Source organism: Meriones unguiculatus, chromosome 7, assembly GCF_030254825.1.
Source record: "Meriones unguiculatus strain TT.TT164.6M chromosome 7, Bangor_MerUng_6.1, whole genome shotgun sequence".
Lineage (NCBI taxonomy): Eukaryota > Metazoa > Chordata > Mammalia > Rodentia > Muridae > Meriones > Meriones unguiculatus.
In genome coordinates this window covers 53139903-53166262 of record NC_083355.1, presented here as the reverse complement: position 1 = coordinate 53166262, position 26360 = coordinate 53139903, and the positions used below count along the sequence as shown (strand labels likewise).

Sequence of the window (26360 nt, the reverse complement as noted above, 5' to 3'; positions counted from 1 at the left end):
AACCTCTGCACATATGTAGCCCATGGCAGCTCAATGTCCAAGTAGGTTCCCTAGTAGTGGACACAGGGACTGTCTCTGACATGAACTGATTGGCCTGCTCTTTGATCACCTCCCCCTCACGGGGGTGCAGCCTTACCAGGCCACAGAGGAAGACAATGCAGCCACTCCTGATGAGACCTGATAGACTAGGATCAAATGGAAGGATGATCTCCCCTATCAGTGGACTGGGGGAGGGGCATGGGTGGAGAAGAGAGAGGGAAGATGGGATTGGGAGGGGAAGAGGGGGAGCTACAGGTGGGATACAAAGTGTAATTAAAATTAATGAAACTAATAAAATAAAAATAATTGTAATTAATAAAAAGAAAAAATAACCGACAGTAATCCACTAAAGGAATGTACCTGGACAGCCTAGATTGATACAAGTAAGAAAGCTATGACTGGCAAAATGATTGAAAAATAATGAGACAACATGTGAGATAAACCAAGTAATTGTCACTTTTTTTACTAAGGAGCCTTAAAAGGTTTTGAAGGTAACTGTTGTTTAATATCAACCTTGTGAAACCAGTACCAGAGGGGCTTTCATTCTAACAGGCATCTGGAAATAGGCGCTGAGGTTAAGGGCCACCTAAGCCCTTAAAGGAAAACCCAAACGTTATAATCTACATTTGGAGCTTTATCTTTTTATAATGCTCTCTTTAAAGGAATAAAAGAAACGGAAATTCTGATTTATTACAAGTATAGAAAATTGAGACAAATAATGTTTGAAATATACATGTTAGAAAAAGTAAGATTTCAATTTCGTATTTCAAAGTATGTTAAAATCAGTGAAAATATGTATTTTCTTAGAAAAGCAGTTATAAAAATACTCAGAATAATAAACATTATTATCAGCTTTAGTTTTGTTCATGAGAAGTTTTCAACAAAACTGTATAGTTAATATCATATAACCTAGCTGAGAGGAAAGTATGTATCTTAATAGGTTATTCTTCTAATGAATAAAATGCTAAAAGATTGTAATATACCTGTGACATAAAGGACCTTCCTTTCTGAGTAGGGGTCAAAGCCATGGGATATGAGCCACTGTAATCACAGGAAATGTCCATAGCATCTAAAGAAGTTATGCTCATCTTGGATGGTTCTGAGTTAATGGATGCATTAATATGACTGTTAAAACTTCGAAAAGCTACAACATTTGTTTTAGAGGCTAATGTTTTCAACACCTTTGAAGGAGCTAACATTTGGCTACTGTCTTGGATAGAAGAATGCCAATCATCTTTTGGCAAGGAATTTTCTTGGCACTTTGGTAACACAAGTACATCTTCATTATTTGATTCTTCAAATGAGTCTTCTTTGACACTTTTATCTGGTTCTAAGTTCTGAATTTCCAGTGAACTTTCCATCATAGAAATTCCAGGAAAAGATGAATCTGAATCCACACAGACAGTTTTAGAAGCTCTATCATCATCAGAATATACAAAATTAGAATTTAGGCAGTCCTTTTTACTAGTCATCTCACAATCTTCATCTAGTTCAGACATAAGGTTTTTTGCTATCATTGGTATATGCAGTTCTTCTGGGGTTTGTTTATCAGTTAAATAGGTGACAATGTTCTCCTTATTAGCATAGTCCTTTTGCTGACTTCTGCAAAGTGATAGCTTAAGGTTCTGGACTTCGGTTGTCATGCCTGTATTTTGATTTGCATAGCAACCTATCCTTTCCTTATTGTGCTCATTATACTCTATACAGTTCTTTTTACTGTGTATAATTTCCTGACAAGGACTGGAGTCGACCAATTGGAAATTTCTTTTAAAATGTCTTTTACCAAGTTGTTCTTCAGACATACTACTAGGTTTTATAGCCCATTGATTGGACTGATGCAAACCAGACTGTCTCGTGTCAATGGCCATGTTCTCATTATTTATATCCAGTTCCCTTGCTTCCCAAGAGGTTTCCCCAGAGAAGCATTTCCTAGGGAGATTCATGTGATTGCTTCCAGTGGCAGGAATGGGAGAAGGCACTAACTCAAGCTCCATTTTTGTCTCGATGGCATTTGTAGATTTTGCATGTAGCATTTCAACTGCATTCCAGCTCATCATTGTACAGCCTGATGACTTGGTACTTTCCTAAGAGGAAGAAAGTTATATTTTCAGTTATAAACCTTAGATTTTTAGAAGCTTCTAATCTATGATTGTCTATATGTGATAAGCAATTCAATGAACTAATATGCTACCTTTTCCTGTTTTAGATAAAACAGAAGAATTAAAAACAATTACAGTATGGGAAGCTTACTATAGTACATTGTTTACAATTCATTGTTTCAAATGAAACATAGGTTAAAATTTAATAAGTTATGCCCTAATACTTATTTTTATAGCATGCTACATGATATTATACAAGAAAAATTAACAGAATGTATTCAGACAGATTTTAGGGTAGGGTTATATTATAAATATAGTACATTATCTATACTGCAATAGGGATATGGTAATTTGGTTTAAAAATGGCAAAATGCAAGAGTAAATTCTAATAACTGAAAAATTACAGACCAAAAATAGTTAACATGTGTCACTATATGAAGAATTAAATAAAACCAGGAATACCTAGGAATTAAAATCCATTGTTGGGGCTTTGGATGTAACTCAGTGGTAGAGCACAAGCCAACAAACAAAAGTAAATAAAAGAAAATAATCAAAAAGGTCAATTAACACTGTCTCAAATACAGAATTCTTTTCTTCCTTTTATTTTTTTTGAGATAGTTTCATGCATCTCAGGCCTGACTTAAACTAAGGTGTAGCAAGGATGACCTGGAACTTCTGATAATCCTGTTCCCAGGGCTGGAATTGCAGGTATGTGCCATAAGGCCCAATTTGGGTGATGCTGGAGACTGAGCCCAGAGTGTTTTGCCTGCTAGGTGACCACTGTACCAACTTCGGACTAACAAAATGCTTTTCTTGAAGACTGAGTTGAAATAATCTGAAGATACTTGTGTCAGAACTTTGTGTATATTGAAACTGGTACATGGCAAGTAGGATTTTTTTTTTAAATCAGGATTTTAAAAAGTTAACTTTATTCTCTGTACATTGTGGTGTTTTGCCTGCATGTAAGGCTGTGTGAGGGTGCTAGATTCCCTGGAACAGAAGTTAGAGAGTTGTGAGCTGCCAAGTGGGTGCTGAGAATTGAACCTGGATCCTATGGAAGTGCTCTTAACCACTGAACCATCTCTCCAGCCCCTAAGAATTTATTAAGAATGCTTTCATAGCATGAATCTCCAGCAGTGTCTAATACTACCTTATTTTTCCCTGGCAGTACTGGAGACTAAACTCAGGATTGTGTCAAACAAGGGATATACCACAAAGACACAACCCCAACCTTAACAGTGCCTATTTTCAGGTATAAACATCAAACTTAGCAACTATCATTAATTTACTTAGTTCTAAGCAAAAAAAGAAAACTTCTGTATTGTAATTTCCCAGTTTTCTGGTATGAAATTGATGAGTGTGGGATCAGTATAGTATTATCAGAAGGTCCCATAGGGTCCACTATCACTCTGTGATCATAACTTTTCCACTATATAGTCTGCCAGGAGGAAGAAGGTGAAGTTACCCACAGGTGGAAAGAGTGCACATTATGATCTCTAGTATATGAAAGAGAGGAAATAAGAGTTCTTGGAATAGGAATCTGTTTATTGTACAGCATGTATTATCTATAGCAAAGTCTAAAGTGAAAAAGAACCAGATGTCTTGTTTTATTTGTGATTGACTTTAAAAACATAGATATCCAACATCAATGAGAAAAGTCAGATTTCTGGAAATAAGAAGCAAATATAACCTTAATTACTTATTTTGATCTTACCAACTTTCTATGGAGAACTTATTATAATTTTACATTTAAGTTTCTATCATTTTTTTGTATTTATCAGTATTAATAAAACTTTATAGAAAAAGCAAAAACAATATGTAAATTTACTAAAATAATATTGTTGGGGGATGTTTTAAGGCAGAGTTCCTCTGTGTAGCCCCATCCTGGAACTCACTCCATAGACCAGGCTTGCTTTTAACTTAGAGATCCACCTGCCTCTGCCTCCTGAGTGCTGGGTTTAAAGGTGTGAATCACCACAACTTGGCTTAAGTAAAATAATTTAAAGGACATCACTCATTTGGCTAACAACTGCTCTGAATGAGAGACTTTAAAGGATACACCCCTATTAACTTTATGATTTTTTTAAAAAAGAGTTATTATTTATACAGCCTACATGTGTGCTTCCACATCAGAAGAGGGCAGCAGATTGCACTATAGATGGTTATGAGCCACCATGTGGTTGTTGGGAATTGAACTCAGGACCTTTGGAAGAACTGCCAGTGCTCTTAACCTCTGAGCCATCTCTCCAGCTTTATGATTTAAAAGCTAATTCTAAAGAGTTTCCATTTCATTAAATGTGAGATAGGTAGTAAACAGTTCAGGAGATATTGTAAGTTCTAAAATTATGTAGGTAGACAAACAACAAACCCTCAATTATTCAATGTCTTTATCACAAAAGGAAATTAAAGTCTCCCTAGAAGCCAAACATTTTCTGTTGGTTTCCTACAACACTTAATCATTCATCATACACTAAGCAAGACTAGTGTCACAAGAATGAGAACTGAAATAAGGAGTTTACAAGGATTTAATAGAATGTCCAGAAAAAGAGAATTTTTTCCTTCACAATTTATTCATTATATATCCTGATTGAAGCTCCCTCCCTCAGCTCCTCCAGTCCTCCCTTACCTCCCTCTTCCCCCCAAGAATTTTTATACTTCAACTATACTCATGTAACAATGCCATTTCCTTAAGGGTTTTCTATGGAAAGGTAAGGTGTGGTGGTGATGGTTTCATATGTATATGAGCTTTGGCTTACAGATACTTCCTCCTAACCTGGCAGTCTTTTTCCCATATGGGACTGCTGTGGCACTCTGACTCCACACTGGATATGAAGGTATGAGACTGACTACCAGTACTGGATGTACCCAGTCTTTTCCTACACTGCAGTAGATTAGAAGTCAGACACTTAGCAGGCATTTCCGGATTGGAAGCAAGGTTCTCAAGACCTGTAGGAAAAAGAAAATACTGTTTTATTTCACAGCTACTAGTTCTTTATGGAATCTGACTCTTTCCAGGTTCCAGGTTTCCAGGTTATATGTTACATATTATGATTAGTTTTTGTAAGCATTACCTAGTCCACAGGATGGTAGTGTATGTGATATGATTCTTATTATGTTCAGGTTTAGAAATTGCTTCAAATATATGTAATGCTCTGAAGGTTAAAACAAAACAAACTCTCTTTACATTTGTAAAATAAAAGCCAAGATAATTAGAAGAAATTTGAAGAAAATTGATTTTGAGCTATAATATGATTTGCTTTGAGGTAATCAATAATGGAGATTTGTTGGTATGCATTATTGAGAGATGCTCTAAGATTAGAATATTACTAAATTTACCTCCCTCAATTTATGTTAAAGCTGTAGCAGGACTGGAGATGTTGACATTTAAATGTTTATCAGGATGAATTGTAGAAAGCCACAGGCATTTGCTTTCTCCTCTCAGGATTGAATTCCTGACCATGTATATGTTTAGCAAACATTTTACCAATGAACTTCACACCTATACCTCTCTATAGGGGATTCCGTTACTATGATCTGATAAGTTGCATGATAGAAAACTGACGACCTGAGGAAACTGAGGAAGCACCTAGAGTATACCGCTCCTTTATTGTACATTAATGGCTAGGAATGGTTGCTCCCCAGCTTTGTGTATGTGTGTGCATTTGAGCTGGAAGCCAGAGATCAGTCTGGGGCAGAGTATCTCAGGTGCCATGCATCATCATCTCTTTTCTAAAAATATGTATTTATTTATTTTTATTTTTATATGTATGGTGTTTTGCTTGTACATATGTTTGTACCATGTGTATGCCTAGTACCCGTGGAGGCCAGAGAGTGTGTCAGACACCCTGGAAGTGGAATTACAGACAGTTGTGAGCTGCCATGTGGGTACTGGGAATTGAACCCAGGTCCTCTGGAAATGCAGTCAGTGCCTTTAACTGCTGAACCATCTCTCCAGCTCCCACTTTTTTTTTTTTTTTTTTGAGTTAAGGTTTCTCACTGGCCTAGAGCTGGCTAAGCAGCCTAGGCTGGCTGGCTTGTCAGTCCAAGGCATCGCTGTCCCTATCCTTAGTGCTGAAATTACAAATGCCTGTCTTTTTCAAGTGGATTTGCAGACTGAATAAAGGTCCTCACTTTACTTTTAATTAGACACAAGACAGTTATGGTTTTAATGAATTATGTAAGGCTCTAAAGAGGTTTCAAAAGACATTCCCAGTGTGTTCTTGGCTTGTAGATAAAGATGTGAGTTCTCAACTGTTGCTCAAGCCACTTAATTTGTGTGTCCTAGCTCTGCCATCATGACCTCTAACCTCTGGAACTAGAAGTCCAATTAAATTCTTAAACTCTTTTGTTAAGTTGCCTTGGTCATGCAGTTTTATCATAGCAATGGAAGGGTAACTAATACACATGTATCTTCTTTTCTTTCTACAAATGGATGAACATGACACTAAACTTTAGGAAAGCAGAGCTTTATAACTTAGTAAACATCACATTTTACAACTAGAAAGAGAATTTCATTTCAGAGTCCATCTAATCCAACTTAATTTTTCATACACAAATCCTCTAGGTAGATCAGGTTGGCCTTGAACTCAGGATCCAGCGGCTTCTGGGTTCTGTGATTAAAGGTGTATGCCACCATACCTAGCTTTTGTTTTTAAATGAAAGATACACTTACTTTGAAACCAGTTGTGGTGATATTTATCTGTAACTGTAGTACTCAGGTGAAGGCAAGAGCATTGACATTTAAAGACCAGTCTGGGCTAATAGTTCAACATTAGCCTGGACAAGATATTGAGAACTTGTTTCAAAACACTAACAAAACAAAACAAACAACTCCCCCCACAAAGAAAATATAACAAACAAGAAAACCCAACTTTTATTTTGTGTTTTTAAATATAAACTATCTGAAAATCTTTCTAAAATAAGTTTAAAAGGACATACAACACTGCAGTTACTTTACTTTCTACATATAAAATTTCCATAGATCTAAGTATAGTGAAATTCATCCAACCATCATTCCAATATTATAGATAACTGACTATCATTATTAGCAAGATGGTTTATTCTATAGACTTATAAAATCTACTGCAATGGTCAGAAATAGCACTTATATAATAAAATATAGGAGTGCCACAGACTGAATATTTGCATTTTATGTTATTAAATACTATTAGAAATTTAAAATTTTTGAAATATTTTGTTCTTTAAGTCATACACTTAGTGGAATGAAACACCCTTTTATACTCACATGAGTTTAGTAGTTTGCTAGGCTCCTTCTGATCTATGGACATAGGGCAGGTTAATCCTCGAGGAAGTTGTGCTTCAGACTTAGGGACCGGAAACATGTTTGTAGAGTCATGATCTTTTTCTCCAACTGGTGTGTACTATTAAAAATGAAAATTATTTGGGGCCAGTAAGATGGTGAAGGATAAAGGCACCTGCCTCCTGATGACATGACTTCCATCCCTGGTCCTCCCATGTGGTGGAAGGAGAGCACTGGCTTCTACAAGTTGTCCTCTGCTTCCATTTGTGCACCGTAGTGCACACACCCACACCTACATGTGATAAACATGTTTTTAAAAGAAAAAGAATACTAAAAGAAAAATTTAAAAACAAATACCAAGAGATTCATCTTCAGATGAATATAGAAAATAGATGCTATACCACCTGAATATAAAAATTACCCAAAGTAATGCCATTTCATGCCTGGTATTTATGTCTATTTTATTTTTATCTTAAAGCAGGCTCTAAAAATTTAAGTGGTAATCATGAAAAGGTATTGTATGAGTTTTCCTTATTAAGTACTTACAAATCCCAAAGAACTGATGAGAGATAAGACTTGTCCTGGGGTTCTTGAATAATCTTGCTTAGGTTTAGCCATTGACGGTGTTGTGAGAATATCCATCATATTGATGTCTATATATGTAAAGGAAAATATATATTTAAAGCCATTGCTTATCATTGAGTATATCAATAACCACATGTTCTGAACTTTGCCTGTCTTTTTATACTAGGAACTTTACCTACAAACTGGCTGGTGTAGAGTACATATATGCAGAGAACTTTATGAGTGGCAGAGGCAACATTTACAAGGAACTAACTACTTGAAATCAGTGGTAGAATGTCTTGCCCAGAAGAGAATGAAAAAGGCCCAGGGGTCAAGTCTCATTACCGAAAAAAAAAAAAAAAAAAAAAAAAAAAGAAAGAAAGATTTTTAGAACAGTCTTGTAGAATAGATGGAATATAGTGAAATAACCCAGAATGCTAACAGCTTCTTAGAAAACACTTGGTCACTATCAATTATCTCAGCACAAGCAATTGCTACTGCTGTTGGCTGTTCACCAAAATGAGACTGTAAGGCCTTATTGCTGAGCAAATCACACTCTCATTGTAGGATAGAGAAACTACTATGGAATTGAGCTAGGAGTTTCCTGCCTTCTGTCTAGGGGCTGCTGGGGGAGAATTATCATCAACTGTTTTATTCAGCTCTAGATGCTATATACAATGCTGCTGCCAGATCAGGCCAGACACGCCCATTGGTGCAGTAGTGGCAAGGATGTTGTAGGGTAACTTAGCATTCTCTGAGTGGATTCAAGTCCGGCTCTGAGGGAGAGAATCCTTGTCCGATACTCTAAACTCGGTCAAAGGTTCATGGCTGGGGATGTCATAGGTCCTGGGGAGGGGGAAATCCCTACTGCTCTTATTGTGACAAATGGATCTGATAAAATTACCTTCAAAGTAATTATGTTTATGCCCATAGATAATTGCTGCTGTCAGCTCTGATTAAAGCAGTTTATTTTTATAGTAGGCTCAGTAATTACAGATGCTCCTAGCTGATTGAAGTGATAAGAATAGTAACTGTTCAACACTCAGTAAGAAGGGGCCATCTCTATCACACATCCTGCCTCCAAGGTGCAGGGAACATGACAGAAGGGGCAAAGCATGCTACTGCTGCTATAGTGGGTTGAGTTCAGTGTGGAATTCTGACTTGAAGGAATTACTATCATTTTCTTGAATTCAAGCCAACTATGATCACCTGAACAAGATCTACATAAGATTGGGCCCAAATGGAACTCCAGGGGTTCTTTTGAAAGTGTTGGGGGAAAGATGGAAGGACCAGGAGGGGACAGGAACCTCACAAGAAGACCAATAGAGACAACTAACCCAGACCAATGGGGGCTTTCAGAGACTGAGACATCAACTAAGGCACATGCTTGGTCTGGATATAGGCACACATGTATCCAATGGGTGGCTTGATCTTAACGTGGGGTGCCTGGCAAGCGAAGGGGGGTGTTTCTAGTTTCTAACATGGACTGTACTGCCTGCTTTTGTATTACTGCCCTCTGGCAGGGCTGCTTTGCCTGGCCTCAGGGGATGAGAATATGCTCAGTCCTGATGTGACTTGATGTGCTGGGGAGGGTTGATACAGTGGTGGGGGAAGGCTCCCCTTTTCTAGGGGAAAAGGCAAGAGGGGAAGGGAGGGACTGGGAGGAGAGGAGTGAGGGGGCACCCTTCGGATGAAAAATAAATAAACTGAAATAATAATTAAAAAAAAAATTCGGGCCTACCAACATGATGCCAGGGGTGGCCTTTCTGAGGCTCTATATGCAGGTAACGGTTTCTTAGGGGTGGGAGAGAGAGAGACAGACAGACAGACACAGACACAGCACTGGGAAGGTCCACACTCCTGTAAACAGCGCAACTATAACTAACTGGAAATTTAAGAAAACACAAAAGACATGATACATTAGAGGAACTAATTGGGAGGATGAAGGGGATCAATGGAAGTGGGGTGACAGGGTAAAGGGTGTATGTGAATATAACTAAAATACATTATAAACATGTATGAAACATGTTACCTGTTAGACTAAGAATTATAAACTCTGAAATTAGACAAGATAAATTTTGTTATGGGAACTTTATATCAATGAATATGTAAGCTTAGGTCAAGAGAGAAATTGATCTACTTTATTAACATGTTTCAACATATTGGAATTCTCAGTTATCAGGAAGTAGAACTATTTGAAAGGATTAGGAAGTATGGCCTTATTGGAGTAGATGTGGCTTTGTGTTTGACAAAGTGTGACACTTCAGGTGGGCTTTGATTTTTCAGAAGTCCACACCAGGGTCCAATTTCTCTGTCTCTGTCTCTCTCTTTCTGCCTGTGGATCAGGATGTAAAACTCTCAGTTACTCCTTCAGTGCCTGCCTGCATGCAGCCAAGCTCTTGGCTATAATGATAATGGACTTAACCTTCTGAAACTGTAAGCAAGCCCCCAGTTAAAAGCTTTTTATAAGAGTTGCCTTGATTTTGGTGTTTCTCACAGCAATAGAACATTGACTAAGATAATACTTTAAAATAATTCAACACTGAATACAATACTTTATATTAATTTAGTTAGATGAAAAAACAAGAAGTCATTCTATTTCATATAAGTCTTTAAAAAGTATGTTCATCATGGGCTAGCTCTTTGATCACCTCCACCTGAGTGGGGAGCAGTCTTACCAGGCCACAAAGGAAGACAAAGAAGCCAGCTGTGTACCTGATAGATTAGGGTCAGATGGAAGGGGAGGAGGACCTCCCCTATCATTGGACTGGGAGAAGGGTATAGGAGAAGAGGGAGAGTGGGATTGGGAGGGGATGGGGAGGGTGCTACAGCTGGGATACAAAATGAATAAACTGTAATTAATAAATAAATAAATATAAAATAAAAAATTAAAAAAAGGATGTTCAACATGCAATCCAAGCTCTTGGAAGGCTGAAGCAGTAAGATTGCTCTGAGTTCAAGGCCAAAGGAAGGCTCTTTCTTAAGACAAACCATTATACTTTATGAACACACCAATTTCATGTGTCTCACACTGAAACAGAAAAAAAAGTAATAATTATATATTTTAGACCTTACTTTTATGACTAAAAATGACTTACCAATATTATCCTTATACAGTTTTCCAGTAATTAATTAGGAGTTGGGCTTGCTTCAAAATTTAAAAATGTCTATAAGAAAACTAATATGGTAAACATATTATGTATTATAAAACACCCTTAGTGGAACTTCACATACATTCTACAATCAGATACTACTTCTGAGGCAAGATGTATAAAAAAAAAAAAAAAAAAAAAAATCACATGAAGTGAGATTTAGAAGACTCTAAAGTTTCTGATCAGCTCAGGTAAGACTTTTACCCAATTAAGGAATAGACTTGTATGTATTTTTACACAATTAAAATTTAGAGTTTACAATATTTAGATCCAATTTTATATAACTCTTCATTTACTTAAACAAACCTTTTTAAAAAGCTGTGTGTGGTAGCACATGCTTGTATACCTGTGTTTAGGGGCAGAGCTAGAGAGACAGGAGGACTGTCAAAAGTTCAAGGTCAGCCTGGTCTATATGGTGAATTCTAGGCTAGTCAGGGATATAGAACAAGAATCTGTCTCAAAAATGCAAAACCAAGGGCCAGTGAGATGGCTCAGTGGGTAAAGGTATTAACTCATCACGCCTAGTGACCTGAGTTTGATCCCAGGAATACCTGTAAAGGTGGAAGGACAGAACTTCACAAAGTTGTTCTCTGACCTTCACACATGACCCTATAGCATGCACATATACACAATAACAACAACAACAAATCCAAAAGGAAAGCCAAGAAATTTCTGTCTTTTCATACAACCCTTCTGGTGTATGTGTATCTGTGTTGCTGGAGGGCAAAACTAGGGCCCTGCATATGCTAAGCAAGCATACTACCCAGAGCCATGTATAGCATTCTCTTCTACAGCTTTTGCTTTTATTTTGTTTTTCAACCCTTTAAGTTAGAACATGAGGACTGGATTTCATCACTGCATCTTCATGCATTCTGTTGTTACACTTTGTTCTTATTCTTGCCCCTTCCAACATCACTTTTCACCTCTTCTAATGTCCTCTCTCTTCATCAATACATCTATTTAAAGAAGATTTATTAAAGAGTATGTGGTGTGTGTGTCTGTCTGTAGGCCCAAATGCATGTGTGTGCCTGTGGAGGCCAGAAGAAGGCATCAGATACCCTGTAGCTGCGCTACAGGCAGTTCTGAGTCACCTGAAGCCAGTGCTAGGAACTGATTTCTGGCCCTCTGCCTAATTGCTGAGCCATTTCACCAGTTCCTCTTCTACATTTCTTAATAGAGAATCAACTCTACTTCCGAGTTGATAATTTATCATCTTTCCATAATGTTTTTTTTTTTTAGGTTTATAAACTATTATTAACAACAAAGGCCCAGAGACTTATTTCTGCTTGGACACATGATGCACTTAGTAATGTCCTGCTTCAATTTATTATACAGTGGTGCTGCAGATCATTTCATTCATTTATATTTTGTTCTCTAGATCCACTGCCTTAAAATAAGTTCTGAAACAACAGATCAATAGACTAGGATTGTAGCTCAGTGTCAGAACGCTTGCTTAGCAGCAAAAGGCCTTGAGTTCAGCCTTTAGTATTTAGAAATTAACACAAGGGGCTATACAGATGGCTATACAGATTGCTTTTTCAGAGGGTTGGGGTTCAATTCCCAGCACCCACATGCAGCTCATGGCTGTCTGTGACTCCAGTTCCAGGGGATCAGACATCTTCCCACAGATATGATTGCAGACAAAACACCAATGCACATAGAAATCAAATCCTGATACAGTGAGTGGCATATGTCTATAATCCCAGCACTTGAGGTGGAGGCAAGAGTTCATGATTATTTTCGGCTATTTAACAAGTTTGAGGTCAACCTAGGCAACATAAACCTAGTGTTACTCTATCCTCTTCCCCTCCAAATAAAATCAGAGAATTAAAATATTTTGTTTTCTTAGAACATAGACAAATTTTCTTTTGAAAGCACCAATCCAATATATAATCACTTTAGAAAAACTGCTTTTTTGTAGTTTGCTCATGGATTAGTGTGTCTGTGGCAGTAATAATGTAAAATGGTTAATTTGTTTTTTATATGAGCATTTTAAAAATTACTACTCAGAAATGAACTTATTTCTACATATATATGAATGAATGGTATCTATTAAGGTCTTGGTGGTAGCAAGCTGTATTTGTGTGTTTTAGGAATCAACTCTGGATCATATTACAAGTTAATCATTTTGTTTATGCTTAATTGTACATCCTGTTTCAGCAGGGATAAAGAGAATAGTAGCTGTCAGTTCCATTTTTAAAGATCTAGGAGTTTTAAGGACCTCCTAAGTTCCAATGATTATTATTTTGTCTGTCTGTCTGTCTATTTATCTATTTATCAATCACCTATCGATTTTTTCTGCTTTTGATGCTAAGATTGGATCTAGTTAAGCAAACATTCTGCCACCATACAGCAAGTCTCCTGTTTAAAATTTATTTTTTAAAGGATTTATTTATGTATTTTATTCTTCATACACATTAGAATGGGGAATCAGAGCCCATTATAGATGGTTGTGAGCCAGCATGTAGTTGCTGGGGAATTGAACTCACAACCTCTGGAAGAGCATTCAAGTGCTCTTAACCATGGAGCCCCAAGCCTCCAAATGGGAAACAAACAAACCAAAAAACCAAAAAAACCAAAAAACCTTTCATGCTAATTTCTAGCATACCTCAGAATAAATAGCCATCACATTTTATCTAGTATAAAAAAAAAGAAGTTAATGAGACAGAGTCTCAAAGTTTGTTGGGCTTTTTAAAAGGTACTTACCTGCTATTATTCTTACCTCTATTCAGAGTAATTTTGGAAAGGCCAAAATCTGTCAGCTTAATATGACCCTCATTGGAAATAAGCATATTGTCTGGTTTCAAATCCCTGAACATACAAAAGGCAAATAGATATTTTTAAAAAGTAGTTTTGATGTTAAAATACCAGGGAGGCTTATGTGTTTATTCACCCCTAAAGACACATACATACAAGCAACACTAAGTAGACAAAGCAGCTTGTGTTAACATTTTTATGTATATATGTATGTATATACATGTATATTTTTAAAGAGGCTAAGGGTTTGAGATGGAGCAGGAAGTATGGGAAGCATTGGATATAGGAAAGAGAGGAAAGGAATTATATAATTAGTTATGATTTAATTAATAAAACATTTTCTAAAAGGGAAAAAAATACCAGTGAGGGTGGGGGGAAATATAAGAGGCAACTATTTATTTCCTTTAAAATAAAAGTACTCATGAGTGGCTCAGAAAAGAATAGAAAACCTCTCTAAAAAACATCTATTACATATTAGAATATACAAAAATTTATATGATTCAATAGTAGATTCTATTTGGCATTATTTCTGGATATCTTATCCTCCTGCCAATTCAAATTTATATCCACTTCTCTAAAGCAAGATATGTTGAAACTTTAACATAGCGGAGTCACTTAATCTCCTTCTAAAGACATGAAAGGTCTGCCCTTCAGTGGAGACCACAAAGTCTATCACTGTTGTATGATGGTATGGGGGTAGAAAGAAATTAATAATTTTCACCTTAAAATGTCATATTTATGCTCAAAACAGCCATTAACAAAATAGGGATATTAAAGAAGAGCTAATGTAGTCTTCCATTGTATATTGCAACTGAGCTGTAGGTAAACTAGAAACACAAGCAAGTAGTTTGTGCATACATCATAGATTGAAGCACAATACATTTAAGTCATGATTCACAGAAAAGTCAGTGTTACCTATGGATGACTCCATGTCTATGCAGGTAGTCTAAGGCCAGTGCTACTTCAGAAATATATTTTATAGCCATCTCTTCATCAAAATAACCATATATATGTAGGAGAGACTTGACATCTCCACCAATAAGATATTCCATTACCTAGCAGAAGAGAATTTAAAAATAATATACTTGAAATAGATAGTGTTTACACATTACAGTTTTATTTTTTTAGAACAGTTCCATAATGAAACATTTTGTTATCATTCACAGGCCTGAGCTTCCTATTTCTCTGCCTAGCTTTCCAAGTACTGGGATCATACACATGCATCATCATATTTTTTTTTTCTGCTGAAAAATTAAGCTGCTCAGTGTGAACAAAAATCAATTACATAAAAGTTCTAAGATTATCGGAACTATTTCTCATTTGCCAAATCTCAGTTCACAATGTTGTAGCACGGGCCAGATCTGGTTGTTTCTTCTTTACACATATTTTTAATAGTAATATTACGTAGTATGCTAGCTAGTTTTTATGCCAACTTGACATAAGCTAGAGACATCTGAGAGTTGGGAAATTTGAGAAAATGCCTTATAAGACTGGGCTGTAGGCGAACTTATAAGGTATTTTCTGAATTAGTGATTGATATGGAAGGGCCTAGTCCATTGTGGGTGGTGCTATCCTTGGGCTGGTGGTCCTGGCTTCTATAAGAAGTCAGGCTGAGCAAGCCACGGGGAGCAAGCCAGTAAGTAGCACCCACCATAGCCTCTGCATCAGCTCCTGCCTCCAGGTTCCAGCTTTCTTCAGTGGACTGTAACTCAGGACCCTTTCCTCTCCAAGTTGCTTTTGGTTATGGTGTTTCATTACAGCACTAGAATTCCTAAGACACATATTAACATCTACATGCTAATAAATTAATCATTTTATATAAATATACTCCTATTTAAACTTTTTAATTTTAAAAATACATTAATTTCAGTAAACTTGGTATTAATATGTAATTTTATTATTATTATTATTTTGAGATGGAGTCTTAATATGCTGTTCAGGCTAGTCTTGGAACTCCTGGGTTTCACACACCCTTTTGCCTTGACTTCCTTTATTGCTGTAATCACAAGTACACACCTGGCTAGTGTTATTTTTATTTTATTTTATTATTTATTTTATTTTTTCTGGATAATTTGATAATGAAAGTCTAAAAGTTAGTGAACTGTTACCCTGAAGTTTTTGTCTTGTTTTGAGACAGGTTAGTCCTCTGTGCACCTGGCTGGCCTAGGACTTGCAGCCCTCCTGCCTTTACTTCTCAAGTACTGATTGCAGGCTTATTCTATGACAGCTGACTGCCATAAACTTCAAACGAGTTGCTGAACAATTACTGTGCAAGTACAGGGCAATAAGATTCTAATATGTAGCATATATTTATATTTCTATGATCATCTCAGTGTTGTCCTTTATAGCTTCTCTCTTCAGACCCCATTCACAACACACAAAACAAGGCTTTCTGTTACATCTCTCCATTCTTTTAATGTGCAGCCAATGTCCAGTGTATGTATGTTCATCTTTCACAATACAGTCTTGAAGAAAACAGGCTTACTTACAAAAAGACTTTTTTTTTTTAACTTGAGGTTATTTGATTATTTCCTCATGATTCCATGGTATGACTATTTGGCAGAAGTATGAAACTGATGCTCTCCTTTTCGGTGATGGTCTCAAAAGAGGCATCTACAGAGGAGTTTGAGAGTTGTTCCCTGCTCCCCAAAACCTGGGGACTGATTCTAGGATCTTGTTGGTATACACACACTCTACCACTGAGCTGTATCTTCATGCCTCTGGATCAGTAATAAAACCCAAGTCTTGCCACCGTTTGTCTGTGGACCAAATTTTGAATACCCAAGATCTGAGGATCTAAACCAGTTATGAAGTTAGATATGTTGGTAAGACACTATTATCAAATGTCTAAAATAAATGAGGATAGAACTGGAGATATAGCTCAGTGACAGGATTCTTCCCTACCATGTGTAGGGCATTTGGTTTGGGCCTTAGTACTACATATAAAAAATAAACCAAAAACAAACAAAAGAATTATTACAATTATTATCTAATTATTACAACAATTCTAGAATAAAAACAGAAAGCCCCATGATGAGCAATCACACCTACCACTCACTTACTGTTGTAATAGGCCTCAATGTTATTAGATATCAAGGAGTTAAATCAGGGTCAATACTAGAGTCATGTTCATGGTCTTTACACACATACATGTAAAATAGGATGCTGTAAAAGCATCTGGAGCCTTGGGAAGAATGAAAGGATTAAGTGGAGGCAGGCAAGCGTGAAATAGCTTGCTAACCCATGATGCTGTCTGGCTTGAGCCCTGTCTGCATCTAGCTACATGGACATCCCCTCACCAAACAAAGCTATTGGTTCACCCTGACCTATTCCGCCCTAGCTGTCCTTCCTTTGTGGCTGAACACATCTTGAAACATATTCTGAAATCAGAGGTAGTGGACCAGTCAGGTCTACACTGGTGCAGTGAGACAATCTATGTTCTTAAAAAAAAAAAAAAACCAAAACCAAAACCCTATTTATGATCATATGGCCATGCATAATAGGGCATGTAAGTAAGTAAAATCAGGTACATCTTAGGAAAGAACATGCACGGTGGACAAAAGTTTATATAACCCAAACTTATCAATCAAACAGAAAACTACCCATATTTCTCCCTTAACAATCAACTTCTCTGCTTTCTAAGGACCCTGGCAGTAACCAGGTGCTTTGGAATACACTTCTCAGTCTGCTATTCCTGTTTGGCTATCTGAACTGCACACTCACTGTGCCTTTGAATAAAATCTGCTTCTAGACTATTTGTGTGTTTTTTCAACTCTTGGAGCAAGATGCCAACATCCTGGAAACAATGAGTCCAGGCCAACAACAAGACAACTTTTCTACCTTTGGACATAGTATTCAAGGATATTACTTTTTATTCTGTGAAGAGCAAGATAATAAACTTTAGGCTCTGTGGGATTCTATTCCAACTATGTCACTCTGCCACTGTGTCACTGACAAAGATGCAGGCAACATAAATACAAGGGTGTGATTAGGTTCCAATAAACTTTGCCAACTGACTGAAATTCCAATTTCACTGCAATTTTCATTTAGCAGAAAAGTCTTTTCTTGGTGTTGTGTGGTGGTCATGTGTGTAATAGGGGACAGAAGACATCAGGAATACTATTCTATCACTGTCTTTATCTTCTGTGACAAGGTCTCTCACTATTCTGGAGCTACTGTAAGCAGCAAACCAGTGATTTTGTGTTTTTGTGACCCTTATAGCACTAGTATTCCTGGGGCATCTGTGATCACACTCAGATTTTTATATGGGCTCTGGGAATTTGAATTAAGGTCCTTATGGGTGTGCAGCAAGAACTGTTACTCCCTGAGCCATCCCAGTTCCAAAAACTAGTGTTTAAAAGTCCCCCCTCCCTAACCCTATATTTTTAAAGCAGAACCTCTGTCTACAGGGCGGCCTCAAACTTGTAGCTGAGCATGATCTCAAACTCCTAACCCTCCTGCCTCTATCTCCTCAGTGCTGGGATTAACATGTCTACCACCACACCCAGTTTTTGGTGCTGGGGACTAGACCTTAGAAGATGGAAATCAGTTTCTCTTATATTTGGTATTCATTTTCTTATAGTGAATCACCCAAAGAACAGTGTTATTTTACACTGTTTTATGACCTTTCCAAAGATACTCTCTTTAACCTTGTTGATTTCTTTTTTCTTTCTTTTCTTTTTTTCAATGTAGGGTCTTCTATATAACTCAGGCTGGACTAGAACTTGCATTCTTCCTGCTTCTGCCTTCCAAGTGCTGTTATTATAGACCTGTGCTATTGTGCATAGCTTATAACTTTGCTTTGGAGGTAAATCCCCAGATAAAACTTGTATCCTCACACCAAAATTAGTTCCCTAGAGTCACCATGTGTCAGCTTCATCAGAGGAGTTCATTACAACCCAGTATGGAAATTCACCTGACTAAAGAAAATAGAACCAAACAAAAACCTGAAACAATTTCACCAACAATATAAACACCAAAGAAATGGTCAAATTCATGACCAAATACTGGAATTCTATGTTGTCAAAAAGATGTTGCTACCATTACAGGAAATAGGTAGGACTCACTATATGATCCCATACACCATTCATCTGAAATATAGCTTGTTAAAAAATAAAATTGCCTTGTTTATAAATTCCACTTGATGCAATAAAACAACAACAACAACAACAAAAAAAAACAAACAAAAAAAACCCCCAAAACAACAACAACAAAAAACAGTGCTCAGCACTATGCTCTTCTTTTCCAAAACTTCTTAGATTTTTGTACAAAGATAGATCTAAGATCTTTGTACCACATGGAACGGTAGTCTAAACATACTTGAAGGTTTACTAAAGATTGGAAATGAACTAAACCATCAGGTAGCAGACCAGTTTTTAGACCAAGTATCATTTGATAAGGTATTTAGATGAGGTTAACATCTAAATCAGTAGATTTTTGATAAAGCACATTATTCGCTATAATAGCGCTCAAACAATCAGCTGTTACCCAGAGAAAAGACTAAAAATCCTCAAAGTAAAAGGAAGCATGCCTTCAGAAGAGTTGCAGAAATGGCAGCATTAATATCTAGAGTAACGATCTACCTAGAGTACAGTCTCTAGAGTAACAATCTACCTTGTAGCTTAGATTTCCACCTTCTAAGAGTTAAATAATAGAATTCCTTAATATGAATCTTGCTGTGTCTTTACATATATACAAATATATCTTATTGGTTCTTTTTCTCATTAAAGCAACATGTAAGTTGGTCAAGGTCATTAAGTACCAAAGCAGGAATTCAGGTGCAAAATGTAAACACAAATACTATGTTCACAGATCACTGGGTTCAGCAACTGCTGACCTAATCTAGAAGCTGTTTACGTACCAAGTAGACATTGCTGGCTGATTGCAGTGAGTAATACAGGTGCACAACGAAAGGGCTTTTGCTTAGTGCCAGTGCATCTCTCTCAGCTTGTACCTGATGAGTCATGTTTTTATTGATCATGTCCGCTTTTCTGACAACCTATAATAGAGAACACGACAAGAGACACATTTACACTCTTCAGAAGTTTCAAAGTTGCCATCATAAAAACTCCAAAAAAGAGAAAATACACAGATATCAGGAGACTGCCAGGAAAATAGCTTAGATGGTGAAACAAACAAATTAGAAAACATTGTTTTCAAGATAGCATTGTTTGTCTTGGGACTAAATGGCAGAAGTACCATGTACTAGAGAAAGGAAAGAAATTAAGTACCTGAGTCATCTGTATGCTTGTAGGAAAGCTTTACTATGACAAAGTCAAAAGATAACAATGTCCCTAATAAGCCCATCCAATAACCAGGAAGCTGGTTACATGAACAGGAATATGTTTATATGTATACATACACTTATACATTTTACCTTGTCATTTTTTAAAATTTATTTTATTCACTTTACATCCTGATTACAGCCACCCCCCTCCCACACCCCTTTCCCCCATTCTCCCCTCTTCTTCTTGTCAGAGAAAGGGGAGGCCCCCCATAGGTGCCAACCTGCCTTGGCACAATAAGTTGCTGCAGAACGAGGTGCATCCTCTCTCACTGAGGTGAGACAAGGCAGCCAAGTTAGGGGAAAGGGATCCAAAGGGAGGCATTAGAGTCAGAGAGGGACCCTGCTGCAGTTGTAGGGGGACCCACATAAAGACCAAGCTACACATCCGCTACATATGTTCAGGGGGCCTAGGACCAGTCCAGGTATGCTCTTTGGTTGATCTCGGTGGGACCCCATACACCCAGGTTAGTTGATTCCATAGGTCTTCTTGTGGAGTCCTTGACCCCTATGGCTTCCTCGTTCTTCCAACTCTTCCACGTGACTCCCCAAACTTTAGACAAAGTTTGATGGGGGTCTCTACATCTGTTTCCATCAGCTGCTAGGTGAAGCCTCTCAGAGGAGTTATGCTAGGCTCCTGTCTACAAGCATAGCAGAGTAACATTAATAGTGTCAGAAATTGGTTTTCTTCCACAGTGTGGGTATCAAATAGGATCAGTCTTTGGCTGGCCATTCCCTTAATCTTTACTCCACCCTTCTCCCTGCACATCTTGTGAGCAGGACAAATATCAGAGTAAAGGTTTTGTGGGTGGGTTGGTGTTCTTATCTTTCCACTGGAAGTCCTGCCTGGCTACAGGAGGTAGCTCCATATCTCCTGCTGCTAGGAGTCTTAGCTAGGGTGACCCACACACTTCCTGGGGCCTCCCCTATCCCAGGTCTCTCACAAATTGCAAAGATGCCTCCACCTTTGATTTCTATTTTCTCACCAAGCCCTATCTCTCCCACCCTCCCTAGTCATAATCATTATCCCGGAATCCTCCTCAGGTCCCTCCCTCCATCCACCTTCAGTGCCTATTTTATTTCTTCTTCTGAGTGAGATTCAAGCATCCTCTCTTGGGCCCTCCTTGTAACTTAGCTTTTTTATGGATTGTAGCATGGTTATCCTGTACTTTATGGCTAATATCCACTTATAAGTGAGTACATACCATGCATGTCTTTTTGGGTTTGGGTTACCTCACTCAGGATGTTTATTTTCTACATCCATCCATTTTCCTGTAAATTTCAAGATGTCCTCGTTTTTTTAATAGCTGAGTAGTAGTCTATTGTGTAAATGTACCACATTTTCTTTATCCATTCTTTGGTTGAGGGACATATGAGTTGTTTCCAGTTTTTGGCTATTGCATATAAAGCTGCTATGAACATAACTGAGCGAGTGTCCTTGTGGTATGGTGGAGAATCTTTTGGGTATATGCCCAGGAGTGGTTTAGCTGGGTCTTGAGGTAGATCTATTCCCAATTTTCTGAGAAACTGCCAGATTGATTTCCACAGTAGTTGTAAAAATTTTCACTCCAACCAGCAATGGAAGAGTGTTCCGTTCCCTTTCTCCACAACCTTACCAGTATGTTCTTGAATTTTGATCTTAGCCATTCAGACAGGTATAAGATGGATTTGTATTTCCCTAATGATTAAAAATGAGGAACACTTCATGTGTTTCTTCACAATTAGAGATCCCTCTATTGTAGCTTCTCATTCTTTAATGAGGAGGAAGAGGAGGAATAGAATAAAAATATTGGGGGCTGGAAAGATGGTTCAGTGCTTAAGGCTGTGTATTACTCTCCCAGAAGATCCCAGTTCAACTCTATGTATCTATGTCAGGAGGTTAATACCTGCCTGTGACTCCAGCTCCAAGCAGTCACATCATATCTTATATCTTGACCTCCCCAGGCATCCACATATGTGCACACACTCATATACATATACATAGATTATTTTTTTGATGACCCTGAGATTTCACCTTACACCCATCAGAATGGCCAAGATCAAAAACTCAAATGACAACACATGCTGGAGAGGTTGTGGAGAAAGGGGAACCCTCCTCCACTGCTGCTGGGAATGTAAACTTGTACAACCACTCTGGAAATCAATCTGGCACTTTCTCAGACAACTAGGAATAGCACTTCCTCAAGATCCAGCTATACCACTCCTAGGCATATATCCAAAAGATGCTCAAGTACACAATAAGGACATTTGCTTAACCATGTTTGTAGCAGCTTTATTTGTAATAGCCAGAAGGTGGAAACAACCAGGTGCCCCTCAACTGAAGAATGGATGCAGAAATTGTGGTACATCTACACAATGGAATATTACTCAGCAATGAAAAACAAGGAAATCATGAAATTTGCAGGTAAATGGTGGGAACTGGAATGGATCATGCTGAGTGAGCTATCCCAGAAGCAGAAAGACGTACACGGTATGTACTCACTCATATAGACATGTAATACAGGATAAACCTACTAAAATTTGTACACCTAAAGAAACTGATCTAGAGGGAGGACTCTGGCTAAAATGCTCAATCCCCATCCTGAAAGGCAAAGAGGATGGACATCAGAAGAAGAAGAAAACAAATAAGTTAGGAGCCTCCCACGGAGGGCCTCTGACATGCTCTGCCCTGCAGACTATTAAAGCAGATGTTGAGACTTATGGCCAAACTTTGGGCAGAATGCAGGGAATCTTATGAAAGAAGTGGAAATAGTAAGATTTGGAGAAAATAGGAGGTCCACAAGGAGAGCAACAGACCAAAAAATTTGAACACAGGGGTCTTTCCAGAGACTCATACTCCAACCAAGTACCATGCATGGAGATAACCAAGAACCCCTGCACAGATGTAGCCCATGGTAGTTCAGTGTCCAAGTGAGTTCCATAGTAATGGGAACAGGGACTGTCTCTGAAATGAACTGATTGGCCTGCTCTTTGATCACCTCCCCCTAAGGGGGGTGCAGCCTTACTAGGCCACAGAGGAAGACAATGCAGCCACTCCTGATGAGACCTGATAGACTAGGATCAGAAGGAAGAAAAAGAAAGCCTCCCCTACCAGTAGACATGGGGAGGGGCATGAGTGGAGAAGCGGAGGAAGGGAGGAATTGGGAGGGGAGGAGGGAGGGAACTAGAGGGGGGGGATACAAAGTAAATAAAGTGTAATTAAAAATAAACATTAAAAAATTTTAAAAAAATGGGGGATGGATTCAGACTGCTGAATGGTTAAAAGAACTTGTTGCTCTTATGGAGGACTTAAACTTGGTTCCCAGCACTCACATGGTGTCTTATAGCCATCTGTAACTCTAGTTCCAGGGAACCCAATATCCTCTCAGAGCATCCCTAGGTACCAGACATGTACATGGTCCACATATATGTATTCAGCCAAAATGCTCATACACATAAAATAAAGCTAAATTAAAAAAAAAAATGCTGGATGTCTGTTTTTCTCATGAATGATGAGAACTGGTCACAGTGGCACATGCCTGTAATACAAGCATTTGGGAGGCTGGGCCAAGGTGGACCACAGAGCAAAACTCTAAAAAACAAAACAAAACAAAAAAACCCCACAAAATAAAACAAAATTCTGAAATATTCTCAAATGCTGCCTTACAGAAAAATCTTAGGTATATCCCTATCGTTATGTATCTTAGGCTGGCTTTGAATTTACTATATAGGCGAGGAGCCCTTGAACTCCCAATTTGCCTACCTCCATCTCTCAGCTGTTGGCAGTACAGGTGTGTGCCATCACATCTGGCCAGTTTACACCTATTTTATGTTTCAGGGAAATTGGTCTAGAAGCAAAACTATATGTTAAAACTGGAGCATTAAATGAACACTGGGACCATATAATTCTCAAAGAATTAGTGAAAATATATTTTTAAAAATCCTGGAATTCTTCCCCCTCACCCCTTTCCAGCTATGATAGGTAATAGAGCTGGCCCCGGCCCTCACTAGCTGCAGCACTCAGAAGAGCAGGCCCTGCATCTCACCTGGGCAGCACAATTGAGCTGGCCCTGGTGTCATGGGCACATATGAGGTGGCCCAGAGGACATGAGAGTGAGAGAACTGGCTCTGCCCCCTTGATCGCTTCGGCATTGGATGAGCTAGCTGGGGCAGTGCTGGAGAGCTTGTCTTGGTGGTACTGCAAGAAAAGAAGTCTGGACAAAAGGATATACTGTGGTACATACTGTGACACACTCCAGCTTCCACAATGAGATGTTTTTGTGGTGGGTGGTTGTAATGGCGAAGGGTGAAGGGTGAGTATGAAGGGACAGGGAAATGAGTGGGTTTGGGGTACACAATGTTGAACTCTCAGAGATCATTAAAAAGTTAAAAAATACTGGGGTCAATGCTTATTACTATTACAATACTATTATACTCATTAAGTATTTAATAAAATGATTAATGCATGATGAATTCTAGCTTTACTTCCTTAAGAAAGCCAAGGGGAAGGCTAAGGATGTAGATCGGTGGGTGGCAGAGCACTGACCTAATTAATGGGTAAGGCCCCATGTCTCTCTTTCCCAGCACTTAGAGAGATTAACAAAGCAAGCCTATAGCATGATTCTTCCTGTCACCTCACCAGATTAGCTTATGAGGCTCATAAAGTGATGCCCTGCCAAGGGGACCACTATGCCACAGACCCCAAAATATTTACTAGACAGATTAATTGATGTTTTCATATCAACAGTTAGTGACTGTTTGAGGTGTTATAAAAGGAAAAGCAAATATTTTGGCAATATATAAAAGTAAGTAACAATTTCAATGCGTTGAGTTTGGAAGATCAGAGAAGGTTTCAGTGGAATCAGGTAAACCACAAAACAAAACAATGGGTGAAAAGCAGAGAAAGGTAGAATAAAAGCAGTTAAATAGAAACCAGAATGAACTTAAGTTCTGAGGTGTGAAAATAAAGTCATGGCTTTTGAGGAACCAGTCAGCTGTCTGAATGCTGTTATTACATGGGTTATGTGGCACACGCCTGCCAGTACTTGGGAGGCAGAGGCAGGCAGATCATTGTGAGTTCAAAGACTGGTCTACAAAGTCCAGGACAGCAGGAGCTCTGCAGAGAAACTATCTTGAAAAAACAAAAACAACAAAATAAAAAAACCTAACCAAACAAACAACAAAAAAAACAAACCAAAACCAAACAAAAGAGAGAAAAAGGAGAGAGAGAGAGAGAGAGAGAGAGAGAGAGAGAGAGAGAGAGAGAAAGAGACATGGGTTATTTGAAAGATGAAGCAGAGATATAGGGCCAAAAACTGGGAATATGACTGACTTTTAAAGGACTGTCTATTTGGGCCTGCATGGAACAGCCTAAAGAATGGATTAAAAATAAAAATAACGACTCTACTTAGGGGACTATTTCAATCCACTATGTATGGAAATGAAGGCCTGATGAACCTCAAACCACTGGGCAAATGAAAAAAGATAAAACGAACAAACAAACATGCAAAAGATCATCCACTGAATGATTCCATTCATGAGAAAGACCAAAGGAGGAAACCTTGCAGAGACAGAGTGTTTGCTGGGCACAGGGCATGTCTGTAATCACTGCATTTGGGAGACATAGTCAGGAGTATCAGTAGTGTAAGGCCAGCCATCCTCAGCTACATTACAAGTCTGAGCCTATTTGGGACTGTTCAGGGGAGAGAGAAGGGAGAGAGGAGAGGAGAGTTAGTAGTTATTTGTTGATGAATTAAGGGAAGAGGCACTATAGATAGGCAGAAGGTCATTTTCTGGACTTTTTCTTAAGACTGGATTGCAATGATTGCTACATAACTATTTCATTTTCTAAAATCATCATTGAGCTGCACTTGTATGAATAAGTGGGGGAGAAATGAGGGCCTGAACTTGTTCAATAGGGGGGGAAAAAAGAGAATGTTTTCCAGAGGGAGGTCAGGAACAGATAAAGGATATGTGATATGGATGAAATATAAAAAAGTTAAAATGCCTCAAGTTTCTAGGCAGAAGGGTAGGGATGATGTTGGTGCTAGCAAAGGGAGAGAAGGAATACAAGAGGTCAGCCTTCAGGCAGGTTAGAGCACTGTTCAACCTGTGCGTGCCATTCACCAAAAACTGGGTGCCAGGAACTTGAAGCTGTCGATAGCCTGCTTTCCTATGTTATTTTTACTCATTACCGAAATGGGAGAGTAATCTGAGAACCGAGAGTG

At 38.2% G+C, this 26360-nt stretch overlaps 1 protein-coding gene across 2 annotated transcripts in view; it reads right to left on the bottom strand.

Annotated features, from left to right (window-relative positions):
* Mastl (microtubule associated serine/threonine kinase like) overlaps positions 1-26360 on the bottom strand; it is a 38317-nt gene that overhangs the window by 10817 nt on the left and 1140 nt on the right. For both annotated transcript variants that reach the window (XM_021654575.2, XM_021654576.2), the window contains exons 2-8: positions 19732-19869; positions 14787-14926; positions 13837-13925; positions 7945-8051; positions 7384-7519; positions 4912-5084; positions 1023-2123 (exon numbers count right to left, since the gene is read on the bottom strand). In XM_021654575.2, coding sequence (XP_021510250.1) covers positions 1023-2123; positions 4912-5084; positions 7384-7519; positions 7945-8051; positions 13837-13925; positions 14787-14926; positions 19732-19869 — 1884 coding nt within the window. The remainder of the gene's footprint in view (positions 1-1022; positions 2124-4911; positions 5085-7383; positions 7520-7944; positions 8052-13836; positions 13926-14786; positions 14927-19731; positions 19870-26360) is intronic.